This window comes from Marmota monax, unplaced genomic scaffold (genome assembly GCF_021218885.2).
Source record: "Marmota monax isolate L192 unplaced genomic scaffold, Marmota_monax_Labrador192_F-V1.1 WCK01_AAM20220418_F8-fsc00013, whole genome shotgun sequence".
NCBI lineage: Eukaryota > Metazoa > Chordata > Mammalia > Rodentia > Sciuridae > Marmota > Marmota monax.
In genome coordinates, this window is record NW_026692202.1 from 4,568,665 (window position 1) to 4,593,028 (window position 24,364).

At 39.6% G+C, this 24,364-nt stretch overlaps 1 protein-coding gene across 1 annotated transcript in view; it reads left to right on the forward strand.

The window, feature by feature from the left end:
- Prep (prolyl endopeptidase) overlaps positions 1 to 24,364 on the forward strand; it is a 119,018-nt gene that overhangs the window by 9,165 nt on the left and 85,489 nt on the right. The window contains exons 3-5 of the mRNA XM_046430652.2: positions 17,382 to 17,515; positions 18,644 to 18,774; positions 21,005 to 21,214. Coding sequence (XP_046286608.1) covers positions 17,382 to 17,515; positions 18,644 to 18,774; positions 21,005 to 21,214 — 475 coding nt within the window. The remainder of the gene's footprint in view (positions 1 to 17,381; positions 17,516 to 18,643; positions 18,775 to 21,004; positions 21,215 to 24,364) is intronic.

Consider the following 24,364-nt stretch of genomic DNA (forward strand, 5'->3'; position numbering starts at 1 on the left):
TATGAAAATTAGTTCAATAAAGCAACTCTGTACAAAGTAAACATAAAATCCATAGTACATACCATCAATAATGAAAAAAGAATCCATTTGATAATAACAAAAAGCAAATATGAATAACAAAAAGCAAATACCTGAGGATAAAAAGGAGAGCAAGACTACTGGGACGGTAGTAATGTCACTATCAGAAAAGGGAAGATCTGGGGCTGCGGATGAAGGTCAGTGGTAGAGCGTTTGCCCTGCATGCCTAAGGCTGTAGATTTGTTTCCCAGCATTAAAGAAAACAAACAAGAAACAAAACAAAAATAGAGAAATTGTTGGGGAGATCTGGAAAATGGCAAGTTTGTGGCTTCGTTGGTTATAGTGAAAACCCGAAATAATCATTTCCCAACATGAGGGAAGTGATTGCACAAATAGAATACATTTTCTTAATGAGATGGTGTGAATTTATTAACTCATTGAGCTATCGAGATTGCTCAGTAACATGAAAAAGTGGCTATGGTAGAACACTGAGAGAAGGATGCAAGGTCACAGTGCTCCAAATGACTACGACTTAAAATACCTTTGTGAAAACTATTCTAGGAGACTCTGTAGGAAATACAAACCAAACATCAAAAGTAAGATAAAGGCAAAACTCAGGCTTCAAACCTTTTTAGACATTGAAGTGTGCTATGCTCTTGAAATGTATAAACCGTAGTGAAATCTCAGTGGTATGAATGGGTCATCAGGTAACCATGGAAATTTTCAGTATGACATGTGAGGGAGGCAGTTTGCAGCCATTACAGTGATTCAAAGCCAAGATGGGCAGGCTTCAAAGGCCCATGCTTCCCATTCCATGGGCATTTCCAGCTTATCCTCTGCAGCTTCTAGAAGTTTGCAGCAGTTTTGGTGTACCCCAAAGTTTTGGTAACTTGAGCCCTACAGTCTAGTAATAAGAAGGATTCATTCCCTCCCACTTCGTCCCTCCATTGAAATTCATCTGCATATAGTTAGTCAACTTCCTAATCTTCACCTTCCTGATTTCCCTCTGGTATGTGTACTTACTTTTCATGGCAAACAAAACCACAAACTCCAAACCCCACACTTTGTCTGAGCCCTACCCAACTTTTTTCTTCCTCAGTTGGTCTCCTGGCCCCTTTGTGTATGCCCAGTTCAGGTCCTATTTTATCATGAGCCATCTCCATCTCCCTCTCTCCCTTTCTGCTGCTAACAAGCCTCTCCGTGGCAACACCTTTACCTTTGTTACACTTCTTTGTAACATCTCCCATCAATATACAGAAAGGTTCTCAACTCAGGAGGTTCTATTAACAATTTTCGGCTTGACTGGTGAGAAGGCAGTGCTCATTCAATGGAAGTCATACTTGGAACTTTGAATGTTGATCTTTTCCTGAGCTAGCAATGTGCAGGATGATTGATCCTTCCCTGTAATACTGGCAGCAGCAGCAAGCCCTGGCCTCCAGCCAGCCACCAGGAGTAAAAGTAAATCGCTGTGTGTTGTGTTGCTACACAGTGCTGTTCAGTAGGTTAGTGTATACAACATGGTTTTGACTGACTGTATTTTATCCTTATGGGTTTCTCAGGATATAATGCTACTCCAGGTTGAGGAACTTATGAAACCATTCTCTCTGAGATCAGTGATGGCCCAGTTGCCAAGTCCTGTGACTTTCAAAAATCAGTATCATGTCCAGGGGGAGCTGGGCAGACTTGCGTATACTGGCAAGGGACCTGTCCTTCCCCTTGCCCTGCATTGCCTCTGTGGTCTTTGGAGTTTGTTCCCATTGCTTTCATCATCTGGGCAGAATCTTAGATCACTGGGGGAATATTGAATTAATATTTATTCTTCCTGGCCTCTTCACCCACGTGCTACCAGGCAGTTCACATTACATATCCCTTTGCTCCCTTCCTGATAGTGATTAAATGATTCCCTTTTCCTTCTCTGACTTGGCTTTGCAATCACAAAGGATCCATGGTCCAGATAGAGAAGCCATGTCGTCATAACCTTAGTCTCCCTATTCTACACTACGTTATTTTGGCTTCATCCTCTTAACTGAATATTCCAGGAGTTTACTGAGTAACTGAAGGAGATATATAGATAAAGGAGACATTCACACCTTACAAGGTATAGCCACCTTACTTATAATTAACTGTCAAGTCAAAATTTTACTGAGACGGTCCTGGGGCTTGGGAACACTAGTTAATCAAATGTAGACTATCAGCTGCTTATATCTGAAGACTAATTTTTCCCCACTTGAGTACTACCCTGGACAAAATGAGAATAATGACAGTACATTTCCTTTGTGGATCCTGACAGAACTCTTAACAGGAACAAACAACAGGAATAACAAAAGTTTTGTATATAGTCATTCTTTCTAAAACAATAAGATAAAATTTCCATTTATTTCAGAGGGGATGAAAGGAAGACACACTTTAGATCTTATAGTACATTATATGCTCTCCCTTCCCATGAGCAGTTAGAGGCAGCCCTATATCTGCTGGGAAGGGATTCTTAGAAGCAGTCTTACAGGGTAGAAAACCTGGAAATTCCCTCTCCTCTTCCCTTGTACCAGCACTGTTTCTTTAGCAGGAAAGATCTAGATCTTAAAGGATTTCTGATCATCTCAACCTATTGAAACATCCTAGCATTTCAATGAAGATATTTTATAATGTCACAGAGATCAGTGGAGAACAGAGTTTAGGGAGGTTAACCTTCCTTCCATGGCGCCCTTCCTCTGAAATCAGTTTTTTGTTTTTTGCTTGCTTTTGTGTTTTTTCTTTAAGTTTAACCCTGGGAGGGCTGTAGCAGGAGTTTGTGTTCATCTCCGGTTTTAGTCTGGCCCAGGTTCACCTGGATCTAGTGCTTTCCCTAGAGTGGGTGCCCAGCCAAACTCTGAAAAAATAATAGTACGGACCCATGTGAGCAGGGTTTCCTCTGTTGTTGCCTGTCCCAGTCAGGCCACAGCATTGTCAGACTGACCAAGAACAAGTGAGCAAGAAGCTCACTCCTGAAACTTTCAGTACCATGAAGGCTAAGAAGACAGAAGATAGCCGTGAAGGCTGAATATTGGAGCTGAAGGATATTGGGAATCACAGGTATGAAAAAACTCGTTGGTTAACTTTGTTCCTTGAAGACTTCAGACTGGGAATATCCTCTTTGTGGATCGTTCCTCTATCCTGTGATGTCCAGTGCTTCTGTGTGGAAGATGGAATATCTGTCATTTGGGACCAGAAGTCAGAAGACACACACTTTGGTCTTCTGTTTTCTTCTGTGGCCTGGAAGTTACCGAATCGGGATTCATTTTCTTTGTCTATGAATAAAATCATATATATTCACTTAGCTGCAAGGTGTAATGACACCCAAGTGAGAATGTTTGTAGAAGTCCTCTTCACATGCCAGTGAAGAGGGTGCTGTTTGGCACTGTTGCTTAAACCCTTTGGAATGCAGATGGTCCGATTCTGCTCCCTTAGTTGTTTAGTTGGAATATTGAACTTCATAGCCTCATCTCTTTATTTCATCCACGAAACGCAGCCCAATTTTCCTTTTGAATTCTGTGTTTTTCACAAAAAAAAAGATGCATTCTTGGCATTAACTTTTGAATGGAGCTGTGACTTTTAAGTGTGGTTTCATTGTTCTGAGCCTAGTGATTAAACTAGGCAAAGACCACCTTAAAGCAATTTGATAGGATCTCGTTTAATTAGTACCTTGTGAATCCCACCCATAAAGCTAGCCTGCGAAACGCCCTTCCACCCATTCATTAATATTTCACGTAAGGACCTGGATTGAGACTTGCTACTGTGTGTCATCTCTTCTTTAGTGCAGACAGGAAATGCTTTCAGCAAATATATTACCACACATTATCTCAATCTTCAAGACTTCTTATGTCTCAAATGTCTCATTACTTCCCATGGGGATGTTTAGCCTCATTACAGTCTATAGACATACTTCCCATAAGTCCACACTTGAAATATGTACTTAGGGTACAAATTCCTTTTAATTTCTGGCTGGGATAATTGTCAAAGGTATGAGGAAGTTGCTGATACTAGGTCATGCCTTTCTTCTAAGCACTGATTTTCCCTTTTCTTTTTCTACCTCCTTTCTTTTTGCTTTCTCTAACCATGTTTTCAATGCAAGCAGTGGAGACCAGTTGTGGCCAAGTTATGGAAATAGGGGGCTTATGACAAGGATATGAGGACAGTTGCAGGGATGGACTGAAGGCCAGGCTTGAGCAACTAGATCCTAGGGCAGGAATTCCCACTCTTCATCCAGTGCTGCTAATGCATTGATGATTTTCACTGATTCAATCCCCTTTTCAAGTGACTACATCCCCAGAGAGGAAGTCTTGATTGGCCAAACTCTGGATGTGTACATGTCCCTCCACACTGCATCAGTCAGAGGAGGTTTTTGTAGAAGCTCCTGGAATGGCAGGAAAGCAGCCTGTCTCACTTTGACGGGAGGGAGCGTGGCCTCATCCTCTCTTTATATTTGCTCCATCCCCTCTTTTTCCCTTCCTCCCCTCAACCTTCTGTCATCAATTTACCCTCTGTTTCCTGTGCCAAGTATTAGGTTAAATGATGTGGATACACCATCGTAAGATACAGATGTTGTGTGTGCCAGTGTGGAATTTACTTGCTACCCTGGGAGGACGAGAGGTTGCAGATGGCCAAGTCAGAGGTTAGTGCCCAGAGGAACTGGGCTGCATCTTGAGTCGAGGCTAGGAATCTAACCCCATTCATTTACTGTTATGAAAACCTCCATTGTAGAAGAGCAGACCTAAACCACGGATGAAATTGATACTACTGGTTACCAGTAACGAGTTCTGCTTCCTCACGTGTTGTTTTATAACACTAGAGAAGCACACCAAGGCAAACATATAAAGTACGATTTATTTATAAAGGGGTAACATTAACTTCTCCTGGGAGGGAGAAGCAGGCCATAGCTAGTATCCTGGTATCCCAAAAAGTAAGAGCATTCTGCCTCTTTTATACATTGTTGATTTTCTTTGTTCTCCTGCTCTCTTCCTACTTATCTCTCCCTTCCTGCATGACTAGGCCCAGGTGGGATGACCAAAGGTGAGAAGAAAACAGACAGGGGGGCCAAATGGAGTGATCCAGGCAGGAAGGGGACCCTGGGTACATTAATTAACAACTTTTATAACTTCCTGTAGGGAGGGACAATCCCTGGGATGTTGAGAGCCACAGCCAAAGGGGCCCCAGCAAACTTCCAGCTGCCAGCAAACTTCCAGCTGCTGGCTGATGATTGGCTCACAGCGGCCCCAGCAACATCTAGCTGATTGGCTCCTCGGCCCCAGCAACATCTAGCTGATTGGCTCCTCTGCGGTGATGCTCATTGGACTGTTTCCCTGCCCTTTCAGACCACGGAGCTGCTCATTGGGGGACTTTTTTGGCTCCGCCCATGTGACCCAGCCAATCGGCCTCAAGAGCAGGAGGATTGTGGGAGGTGGAGAGAAGCTGGTGTGGGAGAGAGAGGCTTGGGGAAAGCCGGTGGTGGCAGTTGAGGCTCTGAGGGTTTTTCCTGAGAGACTATTTTGTTTGTCGTGTGTGGTTCTAAAATAAAGTTAGTTTCTTTTGACAAGTGGCTCCTGATTGTGCCCAGCCAGACTGCGGCATTGGGACATATGACCTAAGCAATAGGTTGGAGCAGGGGCAGGTTATCTTGATTAGGGTGAAGGAAAAGCTGTGAAGACGTTAATATTTCAATCCCTCTGTTACCCTTGCCTGTCTGCCTGTCTAATTCTGCCTTCAAAGTGCTTGAAGTACTTGCCATTAATATTTTCCCTGTAGGCAGTTACTCAGCTTTGGTATCAGTGATGTGGTTTTTCTGTAAGGAATGTTGACATCACATACAGTATCTAGGGGCTAGTGGTGTAGTTCAGTGGGAGAGCACTTGCATAGCAGGTGCAAGGCCCTTGGTTCCATCTCCAATAATGTAAAAAAAAAAAAAAAAAAAATAGATAAAAGACAGACATACTTATCTTTGGGAAAACAGCTTACAGCTAAAGAAATAAGATAATTATGACTTCTTTGAACCTACTTTGTTTATTTAATTTTTTTCATATTTAGTTGCCTAAAATTCATTTTACTGTCCCATTCTGTCATGTCTAATGGGAAAAAGTGCACACTCAAAAAAATCATCTGGGGCACTTGTTAAAAACACAGGTGCCCAAGCTCTGCTTCTGGAGCATCTGATTTCAGTAGAGATCTGTATTCCCATCCTTGAGGTAGTTCTTTAGAAGTAGAAAGACAGGTTTGAATTATAGCTCCACAGTTTTACTGGATGTGAGGCCATGTTTTTAGCCTCTCGAAGCTTCAATTTTCTGGCCTATAATTTGGAGAAAACCACCTTACATAGTTGTGGTGAAAATTAAGTGTTTTTGAACCATTCTTCAAAGCGACAGGCACACAATAAGTGCTTAATAAATGTTCACTGTTGCCTTAGCACCAATCATTAAATAGCATAGAAATTATCTACTTCTGGAACCACTGAAAGGCCTTGTTTTTACAGCAATCCAGGATAAGTCTTTTTATTAATCCTTAGGCTATTTTCCCCACTTTATTCATGGTTATTGCTCTGCTCAGATTTTCTTGTTGGATCACTTTGAGTCATTTGTGTTCCTTAGAAAATTATCCATCTTGAAGTTTTCAACTTTACTGGCAGGGGTTATTCTCTTGAAATGATTTTACTCTCCCTGTCTGTGGTTACATTTCTTTGTCATTCCTAATTTCTGAGTATCTATAACTTTTTTCCCCTTTTTGTGATTAGTTTAGCCAGACCTTTGGTACATCTAACTACAAACCTTTCTTTTAAAGAAGCAGTTCAATGACATAAAAGTTATACTTTTTAAATTTTCCTAGTTCATTAACTTTTTTTTATTCCAAACACTTTTTGATTTGAATGTTTAATTTCATTTTTTTTTTAATCTAATGGTAAATCCCTTTAGTGCAAATAACTTATTCTAGTTCCAGGTAGATAATCTGCAGTCAAACTCCTCTGAGTTCCTCCTCCTCCAAGCCTGCTCCTGGTCATCCAGCCTCACATTGCTCAGCAAACTCATGGCCCCTGGGAGGGCTATTGTAACCAGGACTGTTGATGAGCAGCACCTTAAACCCAGCTCAGTCTGGCTCCTAAAAGAAGAAGAGCTGCGTAGCTCACAGGATTGGAGTCCAGGGTGAATGCATTTATGCTAGTCTGGACCAGGGTGCACATGGTATTTCTGGGAATCAGTCTCTTTGTCTCTTAGGTCCTCTGCTCGTCTTTAATCATTTTGTTTTTAGCCACTTCTCCTATGTGATAAGGAAAGATGGGTCTTATCTCTAGGTTTCACACAGTCCTTAACAGCCCCATCTTTCTTGAGATAATTTCTATCTGCCAGTGTTCAGCTCTGCTCATGAAAAAAACCCTTTATGATTGCTTTGCTAGGGTTCACAACTACTTTATTGACTGTTGCTCGTAGAGGGAAATTGATGGGGGAAACATTGCTAATAAAAACAGTTTACTTATATTGAAGAATGTAGAAGGGAGTTAGCATAGAAAATAGTGGTATCTGTAATATCTGTGTCATGGAGGTGCCAGCTACAGGAACCCAGGATCCTTACTGAGAGTGCACAGTTGCAGATGATAAAATCTGATGGAGAAAGAAAGTCAACTTCAGATTCTTTGAAGACATAACTTTCATTTTCTGGACCCAGTCCTTTTATTTGAGTACCTCACCTGGGCCAGATGTTCCTCCTTGAGTACATTGTGTAGGTGGCATATCTAGACAAGCACACTCAGTTTCTCAGGCCTGGTCCTGTGCATTCCCAAAGTAACTGCTGTGGGACTAGAACAGGTGGGCTCCTCTGGTGTGTGTGCAAGTCATGCTAAGGACAGCTGCAGCTTTTTCCTGCAAGGATATCTTGGAGCCCAGGATCTGGGGCTGAGGTGCTCTGATTGGCCCGCAAAGATCAGACACCCCTCTCTGACTCCAAAGTATCAGAAAGAAATAGATTTCTTTTGGCCACATTCCATGATCTTCAGTGTATATTGTTTTTCCTATTTTCCAAGTATTCTTATTTTCCTTTGGACTTCCTCATTGATAACAGGATCATTCAAGAAAGGATGTGGATGTGTTTACTTTCTTCATGATCCATATGTAATTGAAGTTTGGGTTTGGATTTAAGGTGCAAATAGCCACTTTTCTTACCAGGTTTCTGCTCAGTAGAGTCTCTGAGATAAATGGGATTAAAATTTTAGCTTTGATTTGGATTTCCTGGTAATGACTAGTATTGAAAACAAAGCTTTATCCTGGGGTTAAAATGAGCATCTCTGTTTCCATTGTCCATGGTTGATAATAACTAGCCCCAGTAAGGGAACAAGTTGGGAATGGGCTGAGAATGTAGAAAGAGCCCTCACTGGCCTTCTAGAAGGCCCCACCTGGCCTGTTGACCTTGTGTAGCTTAGCAGCTCCCTATTATGAGTTCTCCTTACCCGAGAGCAGGTGGTCCTAAAGGAGATGGGGTTGTCACTTTAAAGGACAAGTCAAAAGGATCTGGGCTTTCATGAATTGAATTAGATGTTTCTCCTCAGGAATGAGTGGGGGGTTTGTGGGCCAGGAAGAGAAAGGCACCTCACTTAGTTGAGGTTCATGGCAGTGAGGTCACAAGTGTCCTGAACAAGCTTTTCTTCTTGGGGTTTAAGGTTTTTGTTCATGTTCAGTGAGTACTGGAAAAGAAAACACTTTTTTTTGGAAGAGAGGGGGTAGAGATTCCTCATATTACCCTTGGAAAGCACCTTTTCCCAATCTTCTGTAGTCTCAATTTACAGATGTGTTTCCTGGAAAGCAGAAGTATCTCTTTCTCTGTTTGGCACAACCAACTTCCAGTCTTCTAGGTAACCCCTGTCTTCTTGGGCCTTAGTCCTCAGCTTTGGGTGAGCTTTGCCACTTCTTGCTATATGGGGATCCCTGCCCATGGAGAGTTGCTTCTAAATTTTGCTGAAGTGAGGGGGATTCAAGAGTGCTGCCCCCTGGCCTCCTGGACACTCAGCCCGTCACCTAGGCTGGGATTCTTGCCAGGCTTTGCTGGGACACCAGCCACTTTGTCCAGAGCTCCTAATTCTTTAACTAGGTCCTCTGTATATCATTCTCATCCCCGGGTGTCTGCAGGGGATTGATTCCAGGACCACTCCTGGATACCAAAGCCCCGGATGCTCAAGTCCCTCATATGAAATGGTGTAATATTTGCATATAACCTACATATATTCTCCTGTATACTTTAAATTGTCTCTAGGTTGATTATATACATAATACAGTGCTGCATCCATAGTTATTATACTGTATTGTTTCAGGAAAAGTGACAAGGGAAAAAAAGTTCATACATGTTTAGTAAGGAAACCATTTTCCCCCAAAAATACTTTTAATTCACAGTTGGTCAAATCTAGTGTGGGTGCAGAGTGCCAACTATACATGTAGCAGAAACTCCTCAAAGTTCACGGGGTGTAGATTATACCATGCCTGGTTTTTGTTGGTAGTTGGAAAGGGGAGGTTGACACTTGAAAAGCAGGTCTCCCCACAGAAGTCCCTCCTGGTCACCTTGACCAGGCGGACCACACCACCCCCTGCCAACTCAACCCTCCTGGAGGTAGTTTCCCCTGCCTCTGTTCTCTTGCTCTCTCATAGCATTTATCTTTATCCGTAATTCATCTTGTTAATCACCATGTGGCATATCACATTGTTTTGTATAAATATTTAGTTAATGAGTCACTGTGAGCATCATGTTTATTCATTTACGTAAGAATTGTAAAAGAATAGGATGGTTTTATGTTTTTTCATGACCTGTATTATTTGTTTATCTATCTATCTATTTTGGTGGCTTCCTAGGTATTGAACCCAGGACCTAGCACATACAAGACAAATGCTCTACTACCAAGCTACACCACCAGCTTGTTTTTTTTATTTATACTTCTGCTTAGAAAGGCAATTAGAATGTATGTATTTAGATGTGGAGCAATCTGTAAGTGAGCCTACTTACGTCTGTATTGCCTAAGTGTGTATATATATATGTGTGTGTCTACATATATGTATTCAATTAATAAGAAAAAAATTCTTATGTTTATATACAGTGTGCAACACATTGTTTTGCCCTATGTATACATTGTGGAATGGCTAAATCAAGATATTTGCCATATACTATGCCTCACATGCTTATCATTTTTGTGGCAAGAACACTTTAAAGTCAACTCTAAGCAGTTTTCAGGTGTACAGTGTATTGTCATTAGCTGTAGTCACCATAATGTACAGTAGATGGCTTGAACTTACATCTAATTGAAATTCCGTGTCCTTGGACCAGCATCTCCCCAGTAACTTCATCCCAACCTCTGGTTACTACCATTTTACTTTTTCTGTGATCTTAACCCTTCTAGATTCCACATGTAAGTGAAATCATGAGGTATTTGTTGTTCTGTGCCTGGCTTATCTCATCAGACTTGAGTATTTCGTGTGTTAAAGTGCAGTGCTTGTGGGGACAACTTGAAAACATTCTTTTTAAAGGCAGGAGGAGTAAAGGAATCTCCAACTCCCAGACTCACCCACCCTCTGCCAGGCAGCTTGCTTCTCCTGCCCCTTTAAATTGTGATAGGCCCATTTAACATGATTTCCACCCTTGTAACAAATTTTTATGTGCACAATACAGTATTAACTATGTGCACAATGTTGTACAGCAGATTTCTAGAATTGAAAACTGGTTTTTTAAATTATTTTTAATTTGTTCATCTTTACAGGGTATATTATGGCTATTCAATACCTGTATACAATGTGATCATCAAATCAGGGATAATAGGCATTTCCATCTCTTCTAACCATTAGTCATTTTTATGTGCTGGGGATTTTGTGCTCATCTAATCATTGTGAAATATATCATAGATTGTTTTGCCCCCAAATAGGAAGAACTGAAGGAGAACCAGTTGTGATTCCTTCACTCTGTGTTTTTGGTGTCCTTTATTGACCTTCTTTCTGTTCCCTTTCCAATTTACCTTTTCCTGTCTCTAGTGACCACTGTTCAGTTTTCTTCTTTCACAATTTCTTCAAGCAAGTGAGAAAAAATATTTGCCTTTCTGTGCTTGACTTGTTTCACTTAACATAACGACCTCCAATTCTATCCATGTTGCTGCTAATGACAGGGTTTCATGTATTTTTATGACTGAATAATATTCTAGTGTGTAAGTATCCATTCACCCACTGAAGATTATATAGTGATTCTGTATTTTGACTGTTGTGACTAGTGCTGCAGTAAACATGGGCATGCAAATCTCTCTTTGTGTGATTTCATCCCTTTTGGATATATACCCAGTAGTGGAATTGCTGGATCATATGGTAGTTCTACTTTTAGTTTTTTGAGGAACTTCCATACTGTTATCCATAATAGCTGTATTGATTTTGCTTGGTTTTTAAGCCTTATAATAGTCAAATGAGATATGAATAGGATTTCTTAGTTTTGAGTAGTTACTCTTTGCTTGGAAAATGTGTTCCAGTTAGTCTCAATTATAAAATCTAAAATGTTAGTCCCCTTTAGAAGCTCAGCTCCATGCATCATAAATGGACTTTCATGTGTCAGTTATTATAATAAATCCTGATTTGTGACTGTGCATGATAAAACTCCTTGAAGACCAAAGATTCTGCATTTGCCTCACTGTGCTTCTTTATCACCATGTGATTCTTCCAGTATTTTTATTTCTTTTATCCTTATCCCTTTTGCCCAAATTTGTTCTAATTTTTAGACCAAGAAGCTACACAGATCAAGAATTAATATATACATAAATGACAAGGTATTTTCCTGATTAAAGTGTTAGAAATATTAGACATTCTTTGAAACTCTAAATTTAGCAAAGCCTCTTTACAGAAAATGTGCCACCATCTTCATGAGAAAAATTTTTCCAAGTACGAAGATGTGTGTCATGATAGAACTTGAGACTTTTAGGAATTTGAACATTTTTTGGTTTTGTATCCAGATACTTGACTTGGAAGGGTACAGACTTTAAGTACCACTCTACTTAAAGCAGTAGATGAACATTTGTGGATGGGAGGCCACAAAATTGGATGTATTAATCTTAAAATTATGTAATAGCATTATTAAGCCTGGTATTGTGTTTTATGAAAATATTATATGAGAAAAGGCAGTGGATCTGCTTTTAGTTAAGCTGGATTCCGTAATAGTATTTGTGATTATACTGTGATGTCAAAAAAGCAAAGCAAAATAGAGAAACCATTGAAGCACACAACTTTCCAAAGAAAATAGGAAAATGAACTGAGCATCCTATGACCTTTGCACCCGCCAAGGCCTAAGGGCAGCCTGAATGCAGTTCGCATTAGAGTGTTGTCCTCAAGATTCCCCAGAGGAAAAGGTGAGACCAGTCAAGACCATCAGCCTGGTGGGGTCTCAGTGTGGGAACCTACTTAGCGTTCAGACTACTTAGAACGTTCTGGAAAGCCTTTCTAGAAAGTAGACATCAAAACTGCAAACTGATGTGCACTGTGCACATTTTCTGTGTCCATTCCTATTACAATAGTTGTTCCTGCTCCTTCAAGAGGCCAACTGTTCTACTTGGCCTCTCACCTGGACTGTCCCAGTCTCATAATTGGCCTTCCTGTTTCCACTTTTTGTTCCCCAGCCCCAGTCTCTTCTTCATCCAATGCAAGCTAATCTTTTAAAAAGATAAACATGGTTTTCCTAAAAGTCTCCTTAACTAGCCATGGCTTTTTTGCACTTTTGTCAAAGATGGAAGCTTCTTATCTGGCTATAAGGTGCAGCATCCTCCACCCTCAGCCAGCGCCTCCTGTCTCCCTCCCTCCGTGCCCCTGATCTCACTTTTCATACTTGCCAACCTCCTCCCCCTGCCAGGGACCCTACACCTGTGGTTTCACCTTTCTGGGGCACTCTGTCCCACCTTGCATTGCTACTCAATCTTAGTTCTCAGACCTCAATTCTAGAACCCACAGAAGGGCTTGTCTGCCCACCTGTTTAAGTAAGTGCCCGCCAAGATCTGCACAAAAGATTGGTTTGTCAGTTTCTAAACCATTGTGGATTGAGGTTGTAAAATATAACAAAGTGCTGCAACAATGTCACATTGCTACAAAGGTTCTCAGTACTCACCCTGGAATCTGTACTCATCTCATCATGAGCAGGCTGGTAGCCGACAGTTGAGGGACCAGCGCTGGGCTACACATGATGCTGTGAGTGGCAGTGTTGCCCCACTGATTCCCCTGCGTATATTCTCAGAATCAGCCACCCTCTGCAATCCTATGGCTTGGGTTTACTCTCCCAGTAGAATGCGAGCTCTCATGGCAAAGATCTTGCCTTGGATTCATCACCAACCTCCCTCCACAATGCCAAGATCAGCACTACACACCAAGGTCTTTTTAAAATTTTTTATTGGTGCATTATAATCATAAAAAAGTGGGACTCATTATTCCATATTCATGTATGCACATGATATAACAGTATAATTTGATCATTTTTGTTTCAAGTATTTCTCCTTTGCCTGTCCTCCTTTCTTCCCACCCCTCTTCTTCTACTAATCTCCTTTTGATTTTCATGAGGCACACCCCCCAATCTTTCTTTTCCTTTTTTTTCTCTAGCTTTTACATATGAGAGAAAATATATGGCCCTTGACTTTCTCAAATTCCATCTATTTTCCTACAAATAACATAATTTCATTCTTCTATATGACCAGATAAAACTCCACTGTGTATGTGTGTGTGTGTGTGTGTGTGTATCATATTTTCTTTATTCATTCCTCCATTGATAGATACCAAGGCTGGTTTCACAATTTTGCTATTGTGAATTGTGCTGCTGTAAACATGGGTATGCATGTATCACTGTAGTATGGTGACTTTAATTCTTTAGGATAAATACCAAGGAGTGATAGAGCTGAGTCATATGGTGGTTCCATGCCTAGTCTTTTGAGGAACCTCCAGACGATCTCCACAGTGGTTATAATAATTTACAGCCCCACCAACAGTGTGTTCCTTTCCCCCATCCCCCACCTCTTCTCTAGCATTTATTGTTTGTATTCTTCATGGCTGCCATTCTAAATGGAGTGAGGTGAAATATTGGTATAGTTTTGATTTGCTTTTCCCTAATTGCTAAAGGTGTTGAACATTTTTTTTCATATTTTTATTGGCCATTTATATTTCTTTTGAGAAGCATATATTTAGTTCATTTGCCCATTTACTGGATTTTTTGTCTTTTTGATGGTGAGTTTTTGAGTTCTTTGTATAATCTTCTGTCAGAAGAGTAGCTAGCAAAGATTTTCCTCCCATTCTGTAGGTTTTCTTTTCACATTCTTAATTGTTTTCCTTTGCTGTGAATAAAATTTTTAATTATATGCTATCCCATCTATTGAAGCTCAGTATTATTTTCTGAGCTTTTGGAAACCTATTGAGGAAGTAATAGCCCCTGCCTTTATGTTTGAATGTTGATCCAACATTTTCTTCTAGAAGTTGCAGTTTCTGGTTTAAGTCCTAGGTCTTTGCTCCATTTTGAGTTGACTTTTGTGCAGGGTGAAAGATAAGGGCCTAGTCTCATTCTTCTACACATTGATAACCAGTTTTCCCAGCACCATGTGTTACAGAGGCTGTCTTTTCTACAATGTATGTTTTAGGTGCCTTTGTTTAGGATCCACCAACTGTAGATATGCGGGTTTGTCCCATTGTCTTCTATTCTGTACCATTGGTCTATGTGCCTGTTTTTGTGCTAGTACCATGAAGGTTTTGTTACTATAGCTCTGTAGTATAACTTGAAGCCGGGTTTTGTGATGCCTCCATTGTTGCTTTTTTGGCTTTGAGTTGCTTTGGCTATTCTGGTCTTTTGTTTTTCCAAATGAATTTTAGGACCGTTTTTTTTCTAATTTTTTGAAGCATGTAATTGGTATTTTGATGGGAATTGATTGAATTATATATTGCTTTTGGTAATATGGCCATTTTAACAATTTTAACCATATTCATTCTTTCTATCTATGAACATGGGAGAACTTTCCATCTTTCTTGTTTTCCAATTTCTTTCTTCAGTGTTCTTTGGTTTTCAGTGTAGATGTCTTTCACCTTCTTGGTTAGATTTATTCCTAGGTTTTATTTGTTTGTTTTTTGAGGCTATTGTGAATGGGATTATTTTCCCTGATTTCTTTCTGAGCAGGTTCATTATTTGTATATAAAGAAGCTATTGATTTTTGTATGTTGATTTTGTAACCGGCTACTTTGCTGAGTTTTTTTCTTAGCTCTAGCAGTCTTCAGGTGGAACTTTTTGAATCTTCTAAGTATAGGATCATATCATCTGCAAATAGTGATGATTGGACTTCTTTCTTTCCTGTTTTTAGACCTTTTATTTTCTTCTCTTGCCTAATTGCTCTGTCTAGAATATCTAATACTATATTGAATAGGAGTGGTGAGAGTGGACGTTTTTATCTTGTTCCATATTTTAAAGGAAATACTTTCAGGTTTTCTCCATTCACTATGATGTTAACTTTGAGTTTGTCATATATGACCTTTATGATAAGATAAGTTCCTTCTATCCTTAGTTTCTTCATGCATGCTAGGTTTTAGTTAAGTCCACATGGATTCCCCAGCTCCCTGATCTGCTTGTCCTGCCCTGCCCAGCCCAGCCTAGCCTAGCCTAGCCCAAGTAGGAGGAAATCACAGGAGACCCAGGCTGCCCCTTTCTTCTCCCAGTGGATCTGCTTCATCCTCACATTCAACATCAGTCTCTGTTATTGTGACTGATATATAGCAATTCCAGCCTCAAAGATGTTGCTAACTCACTGCTTGACCTTGACCAGGGTCTTTTACACCACATGCTTCCATCTCCCTGTTTGTGAAGTAGGCATGATATTTCCTTCCACCGTAAAATGAGGTCATGCTCTTGGACACACTTCGTGATCTTCAAACTGCTACTGCCACTGTGTGGCTTCTCAGATATGCATCAGTTTTGTAACTAAAAGCAAAAGCTATTTTCTTCCTTCACACTCTTTTTAGTGAGATGTAGTGGGGTCAGCAAACTCTTTATATAAGGGCCACATAGTAAATATTTTAGGCATTGTAATCCACAAGGTAACAGTGGGTCTCTGTTGGTCCCTCTGCCCCCTGTTCTTTAAAAATATCTTAAAAATCTTTTTTAGTTCAAGGGCCTTAGGAAAATAGGCCAAGGCAGTTTGTCAAGTCTTCACAATAGACAGGTGAGAATATATTCTGTAGAACTCAACAAATTTTATTTTCTGCGTGATAAAAATTGTAACCCATAACAATTTTATTTTTCTTGAATTGGTCCTCTTGCAAAATTGTTGTTAATCACTATATTCGTGCTTTACATTCTTTCTTTTTTCAAATGCATTGTGAACATTAATGAAATTTAGAATAGCTTCTCAGCACAAAATGATTCTTCAGCTCAGGGTTGGTGGTTTGGGTAGGGGAACCCAAAGCACTTAAAAGAGTTCAGATGGACCCTGAAAGCTTGATAATGTGTCCAGAAGTGGACTGGTAATAATAAATCTGTGCCATATAAATACATTCTTAATTGTTTCCTGAAGTTTTTCCCTAATGATTTACTTATGTATAGATGTCTGATGAAACTTTCTGTTGAATTTAGAGCTGACACAGTTATTCTTATTTCTTACCAACAGCCATACATGAATTATTGTGTGGCCAAGTTTTTATAGTACCATAAATATTCTAACTGCTTAGTTATAAATAGGGTGTGCTTGGATACAACTGATCTTTTTTAAACAGCCCCTTTCCCTGCCTTTGCTGCCAAAATCTCCTGAATGCTTCAGACCATCTCTTACCCTTCTTATAAACCATTGTCCATATTCTTATTCAATGCCAATTTCCATTTCTTAAAAAATATTCTTTAGTTGCAAATTTTAACAAAGTTCTCTGGAGTTGATATGGTGGTAGGTCGTGAATAAATAGTAAGTCAAAAACAAAATCAGTGCAGTAGTGTCTGGATATCTCATTTTCTCTTTGATTTCTTCTGGGAGCGGCACCTGCTGAACAAGAACTTTGGCACTGTAAACAGATCACTTTCAAGCAGAGTATGTTTGTGGAGAGCATAGGTTGAGGAGCTAGTTCTGCTACTCCCTGCCTGTTTAATGTTAGGCAGTTTTTGAACACTTGGAGCCTCAGTTTTCTTTTCTGTAAAGTTGGCCTCATAAAAGAATCTTCTCTATAGGATTTTTGTGGTTTTAAATGAGTTAAGATTTGCTCTGTAAGCATTAGTTGGGTTAGTTCCATTTAAGAGTTTTTATTAAGCGAAAGACATGATTTTGCTGGTACATATTAATGGATAACGTTCCACATGGGAAATCTTAAATGTTATCAGATTTGTCCATTTTGGTTTCTCCACAGGCCTTCGTGGAGGCCCAGAACAAGATCACTGTGCCCTTTCTCGAGCAGTGTCCCATCAGAGGTTTATACAAAGAGAGAATGACTGAACTGTACGACTATCCCAAGTATAGTTGCCACTTCAAGAAAGGAAAGCGGTATGTGGGATTGCTTTCATTTCATTTTCTATTTTTCAGTTGAATGCTTTCTTAAATTTTAAAATACAAGTTCTAAACAGCTTATCAGTTTATACAAATAATTTGATTATAATGGGAATTAATTTCTGTGCTTGAATATATGAATAATATATTTTTATTCTTTTAGGTTTGATCCAAATTTGTAAAGTAATGGTTAAGAAGTTTAAAGTTTAGAAGAGATATGTCCTATAAAGAACTAGATTATAGGAAATCATTGTTGTCCCGTGGCTAGTAGTTGATAAGATAGGATGATTTATAAACAGCAATAGAGATGTGTTTGCCTTTAAAATTAATTATCTTTGGCTTATACTGCTACTTGAGAACATTTTATTATTTGCATTTATCTTTCCAAGAATGATGAAATGGGTCAGGAAGTGGAGTCTGTGAGTTCAGCCCTCTTGTTCCTCTCTTTTAACACCTACTTAAATGTATTCTCTTGTTCTTTTTTTAAATCTCTTTGAAGCCACCATTACATATTTGCTTTAGGATTTCTTAGGCCCTTCCCCCACTTGCACAGAGATCTCTAAAGTAGAGCCTGCATGCCAGACCCTGCCTGCCACCTGTTTTTATGATAAAGTCTAATTGGAACACAGCCATGCCCATTTATTTATATATTGGCCACAGCTGCTTTCATAATATGTATGTCCCACAAAGCCTGAAATATACGCAGTTTTGCCCTTTATCAAACAAGTGCACTGGCCCCATACCTTAGCAGGCTAGCCAGGGAAGCAAACTAGAATTTTATTTTAGAAAATCTGCTTGCTTCTTCAATTAAAAGAAAAAGTTACCGTTTTATTTTGAATATCAGTTTTAATTTTAGCAAATCAGTGTTTGTCTCTATATAGCTAATGTGCAGAATTACAATAAATTATTTGCATACAGAATGCAGTTCAAGTCATAAGTTCTAGGTATAGGGAATTGGTAGGCCTTTTCACACTTGGGGCCTTCATGTCCCTGTCAAGGCCAATTGAAGTTGTACCTTTCTATGTTTGGGATTTTGTTTGAAGTTTTACTTTTTTGCTTATGTGTTTAGCTGGGGCATTTTTATTGTATGGAGTTAAACTAAATAAAGACCGTCTCTGTCCCTAGGTATTTTTATTTTTATAATACAGGTTTGCAGAACCAACGAGTATTATACGTGCAAGATTCTTTAGGGGGTGAGGCCAGAGTGTTTCTTGACCCCAACATACTGTCTGACGATGGCACAGTGGCTCTCCGAGGTGAGTGGTACACCAGACCTTCAGGAGGGCCTAAGTTTTACTCACAGATCTGAAGTTAGTGCAGTGCCTTCACCTCTGAAATGCCAGGCAGGGTCTGAACCATATTGTAGAGCAGATGCACACACAATATTAGGAATGCTAACTTTTGAACAATATATTTAGAACACATGAATAGTCACATTCATCTTTCTCACTCTGGTGGCATGTAGCAGAACTGGAGAATAATAATTCCCACTGGACCCAAATTAGCTTCTGGGATCTTGAAGTATCAATATTATTTCCTATAACATCCCTCAGGCCTATCTGTGATTAGAGAAACTTACATCCTCTTTTATAAGAAATTTAAGCTGTATAAAGAATGTTCCAACTATAAAAGGAAACCAGAAAAGAATATTACCAAATCGGTTTCCTTGGGGGAGAATAATCAGAGATTTAAAGCCTAGTTAACTTCCAGTATGTTAGAATTAAAAGTAAAAAAAAAAAAGTACAAACAGCCTTGTAGAAATTGGATTGCTGGATGCCCTGTCCTCTAACAATACAGGTGTCTAAGTTGGCTCAGAATTTCCCTTAGAGTTCCATCTGTTCTGTGGATAAAGCAGAGTTACAAGTTTGGCTCTCTAGAATTGAGAACAGTGACAGGGTTGCTCCGTAGTGCTGTGTTCCTTCCCCAGAATAGTCTTGAGTATGTAAAAATGGATCTTTATTGAATCAGTATTGAAAGACACCAGCACCTTGATAAAAAAAAATGTTCCATAAATCTAAGTCTGTAGTATTAATGAATTCAGTACACTGGTTCTGTTGCCATAATGTACTTTGTATAGGAATTGCTTAGTTTCCACCAAGATATATCTTACAATCTATATATGATGAGTAAGGACTTCATTGTTATAACAGAGGCTTGCCTCTTGTCCTGTTGATGCATTCCAGTGGCTTCTTTATGGAATATTTGCCACATACAAGGCCCTGATGGGTGAGAAGGTGAATTAGGAACAAGACCTGGCCTCAGTTGATGAGTTTTCTCAGAGTGGTATTATAGGGAAGTGACACTATGAATAAACATGTCAAGCCTTTTTTTTAGTATATGATTTTTTTTAGACATGTATTTTAAATCAAAATGTGTTTTAAAAATTTTTCCTGAACATTTTCTAATTATGTAGAAATAATCCAAACACTACAGTGTTCTGTTCTGTACAATGAAAGGCGAATATCTTTCTTCTCCCTCATTACCTTTCAGACTCTTATTTTGCATTTACATATATATTGTAGATGCTATATAGGACTCACAAGTATTAATAAGTAGGTTTCATGAAATTTTAAACTAATCTCCTATTAAAATTCTGTGCAGAAGAGTAGAAAACCTCTGGTAATAGTTGAGCTTATTACAGTTTTCAATCCCCAGTAAAATTTAGCAAACTTCCTAAGAGGAAATCTCTGGAGTTGGAGTCTCTAATAGTAGATGTGGTATCAAATGCTGTACATACCTCATAATTGTAAAAGATGACATAAAACATGTAAATATTTGTTCAGAAACATTCCACAATGGTAAGAATATTCTGTCTTCAGAGTCCTAAAGACTGGACGTGACACAACTGTGTTGCTTTTTGGTCACTTTTGAAATGTGTATGTAATGAGCATTTATTGCAAACCCTGAAGCTCTACTTACCTGGGCCTATGATGTCAGATAGTGTGGCCAACAATCCTTGGGTGCAAGTAATGCTCTGAAAATGAGGTTGTAAAGAGGGATTTCAGATAGTCTGGAGTCTGTCCCCAAAATGACTTAATAGCTACAATTTAATTCTATTATGTGGTTTGTGTCATAATTCAGTCATTACTCTAAAAGCAGTTTTCTTTTCCCCTTATTCTCTTTAGCATATGAATAAAATATGCTAGAAGTCTCAGATGAGCTCTGCTTTGAACTGAACTGCCTATCAAATTATAAAAATTTCAAAATGGAAGCAACTTCCTGGGCATATAATCCTATGCTTCCTTTTACCAGTGAAGAAACTAAGACCTAGAGAGGTTAGGGACCTTGTCCAGGGTCATAAGGGTGATTCCTGTAAGACCTGGGTTGAACCCTAGGGTTGCTCACTATTAGCCTTCCTGATTATTCTGCTGCCATTTTCTGCTTCTGTGTTAATGGCCAACAGCTTTGTCGGTCAGCATGGAGGATAGCACGCAAGGCTAGGAGTTGTGTCCCATTTCACCATCTGATTGGTTCTGTGTCCCATAGGTTATGCCTTCAGTGAAGATGGTGAATATTTTGCCTATGGTCTGAGTGCCAGTGGCTCAGACTGGGTAACGATCAAGTTCATGAAAGTCGATGGTGCCAAAGAACTTCCTGATGTGCTTGAAAGAGTCAAGTTCAGCTGTATGGCCTGGACCCACGATGGGAAGGGAATGTTCTACAACTCATACCCTCAACAGGATGGAAAGAGTGATGGTATGTAAAGACTTCAGTGAAGCACATATTTCCCCAAAAGGAGGTGTGACTTCCCAAGACTGAAAAAGAAGCTAAACTCTACCTAGAGGGTATTTAGGCTAAAGCCAGGTTTTCTCAAAGGGCATTGTGTCAGTTGGCTTTGCTATGTAACAGACCACATCAAAACTTATTCTTAGTTTAGAATAATAGCCTTTTTTTTTTTTTCCTTCTGATCCCTGGGTTGACCAGGCAGTTCTGGGCTTAGTTGAGAGCTGCCATGTGTGTGGCCAGCTGCAAGTCGGTTGTCTGATCTTGGCTTGGCTCTCACATGTCTGGGGTCTGGCCTAGGACTACTGGGCTATCTCAGCTTGGATCTGTGTGGTCTCATCTGCTAGTAGACTGGCCCAGGCTTGTTCACTTGGTGACTCAGGAGTGGATTCCAAGAGGGAGAGCTGGAAGGCACAAGCCTTTTGATGCCTAGACTTGTCACTCTAATTTCTCTGCATTCTGTTAGCCAGAGTGTCATAAGGCCATCCCTTTTCTTTTTTTTTTTTTTTAATTTTTTATTGTGGGTTGTTCAAAACATTACAAATTTCTTGACATATCATATTCCACACTTTGATTCAAGTGGGTTATGAACTCCCACCTTCACCCCATACACAGATTGCAGATTCACATCAGTTACACATCCATTGATTTACAAATTGCCATACTAGTGTCTGTTGTGCTCCGCTGCCTTTCCCATCCTCCACCCTCCCCCCTCCCCACCTCTCCCCTCCCCTCCCCTCCTCTCTCTCTACCCCCTCCACTGTATAACCCTGAGGGTCTCCTTCCATTACCGTGCAATTTCCCTTCTCTCTCCCTTTCCCTCCCACCTCTCATCCCTATTAAATGTTAATCTTCTTCTCCTGTTCTTCGTCCCTACTCTGTTATTAGTTACTTTCCTTATATCAAAGAAGACATTTGGCATTTGTTTTTTAGGGATTGGCTAGCTTCACTTAGCATAATCTGCTCTAATGCCATCCATTTCCCTGTAAATTCTATGATTTTGTCATTTTTTAATGCAGAGTAATACTCCATTGTGTATAAATGCCACATTTTTTTTATCCATTCGTCTATTGAAGGGCATCTAGGTTGGTTCCACAGTCTTGCTATTGTGAACTGTGCTGCTATGAACATCGATGTAGCAGTGTCCCTGTAGCATGCTCTTTTTAGGTCTTTAGGGAATAGACCAAGAAGGGGAATAGCTGGGTCAAATGGTGGCTCCATTCCCAGCTTTCCAAGAAATCTCCATACTGCTTTCCAAATTGGCTGCACCAATCTGCAGTCCCACCAGCAATGTACAAGTGTACCCTTTTCCCCACATCCTCGCCAGCACTTGTTGTTGTTTGACTTCCTAATGGCTGCCAATCTTACTGGAGTGAGATGGTATCTTAGGGTGGTTTGGATTTGCATTTCTCTGACAGCTAGAGATGGTGAGCATTTTTTCATGTACTTGTTGATTGACTGTATGTCCTCCCCTGAGAAGTGTCTGTTCAGGTCCTTGGCCCATTTGTTGATTGGGTTGTTTGTTCTCTTATTGTCTAATTTTTTGAGTTCTTTGTATACTCTGGATATTAGGGCTCTATCTGAAGTGTGAGGAGTAAAGATTTGTTCCCAGGGTGTAGGCTCCCTATTTACCTCTCTTATTGTTCCTTTTGCTGAGAAAAAACTTTTTAGTTTGAGTAAGTCCCATTTGTTGATTCTAGTTATTAACTTTTGTGCTATGGGTGTCTTATTGAGGAATTTGGAGCCCGACCCCACCGACTGTAGATCGTAGCCAACTTTTTCTTCTATCAGACGGCGCGTCTCTGATTTGATATCAAGCTCCTTGATCCATTTTGAATTCACTTTTGTGCATGGCGAGAGAAAGGGATTCAGTTTCATTTTGTTGCATATGGATTTCCAGTTTTCCCAGCACCATTTGTTGAAGATGCTATCCTTCCTCCATTGCATGCTTTTAGCCCCTTTATCAAATATAAGATAGTTGTAGTTTTGTGGATTGGTTTCTGTGTCCTCTATTCTGTACCATTGGTCCACCCGCCTGTTTTGGTACCAGTACCATGCTGTTTTTGTTACTATTGCTAGTAATTTGAGTTCTCTCTCTTCTTCTCTTCGCTAGCATGGCTAAGGGTCTGTCGATTTTGTTTATTTTTTCAAAGAACCAACTTTTAGTTTTGTCAATTTTTTCAATTGTTTCTTTTGTTTCGATTTCATTAATTTCAGCTCTGATTTTAATTATTTCTTGCCTTCTACTTCTTTTGCTGTTGTTTTGCTCTTCTTTTTCTAGGATTTTGAGATGAAGTATGAGATCATTTATCTGTTGGTTTTTTCTTTTTTTAAGGAATGAACTCCAAGCAATGAATTTTCCTCTTAGAACTGCTTTCAATGTGTCCCATAGATTCCGATATGTTGTGTCTGTGTTTTCATTTATCTCTAAGAATTTTTTAATTTCCTCCTTGATGTCTTCTATAACCCATTGATCATTCAGTAACCTATTGTTCATTCTCCAGTTGATGTATGCTTTTTCCTTCCTTCTTTTATCGTTGATTTTCAGTTTCATTCCATTATGATCAGATAAGATGCATGGTATTATCTCTACTCCTTTATATTGTCTAAGAGTTGCCCTGTGACATAATATATGATCTATTTTTGAGAAGGATCCATGTGCTGCTGAGAAAAAAGTGTAACTGCTTGATGTTGGGTGGTATACTCTATATATGTCAATTGGGTCTAGGTTATTAATGGTGTTATTGAGTTCTATAGTTTCCTTATTCAACTTTTGTTTGGAAGATCTGTCCAGTGGCGAGAGAGGTGTGTTGAAGTCTCCCATGATTATGGTGTGGTGGTCTATTAGACTCTTGAACTTGAGAAGAGTTTGTTTGACGAACATAGCTGCACCATTGTTTGGGGCATAAATATTTATGATTGTTATGTCTTGTTGGTGTATGGTTCCCTTAAGCAGTATGTAGTGTCCCTCTTTATCTCTTTTGATTAACTTTGGCTTGAAATCTATTTTATTTGATATGAGTATGGACACGCCTGCTTGTTTCCGAAGTCCATATGAGTGATATGATGTTTTCCCAACCTTTCACCTTCAGCCTATGTATGTCTTTTCCTATCAAATGCGTC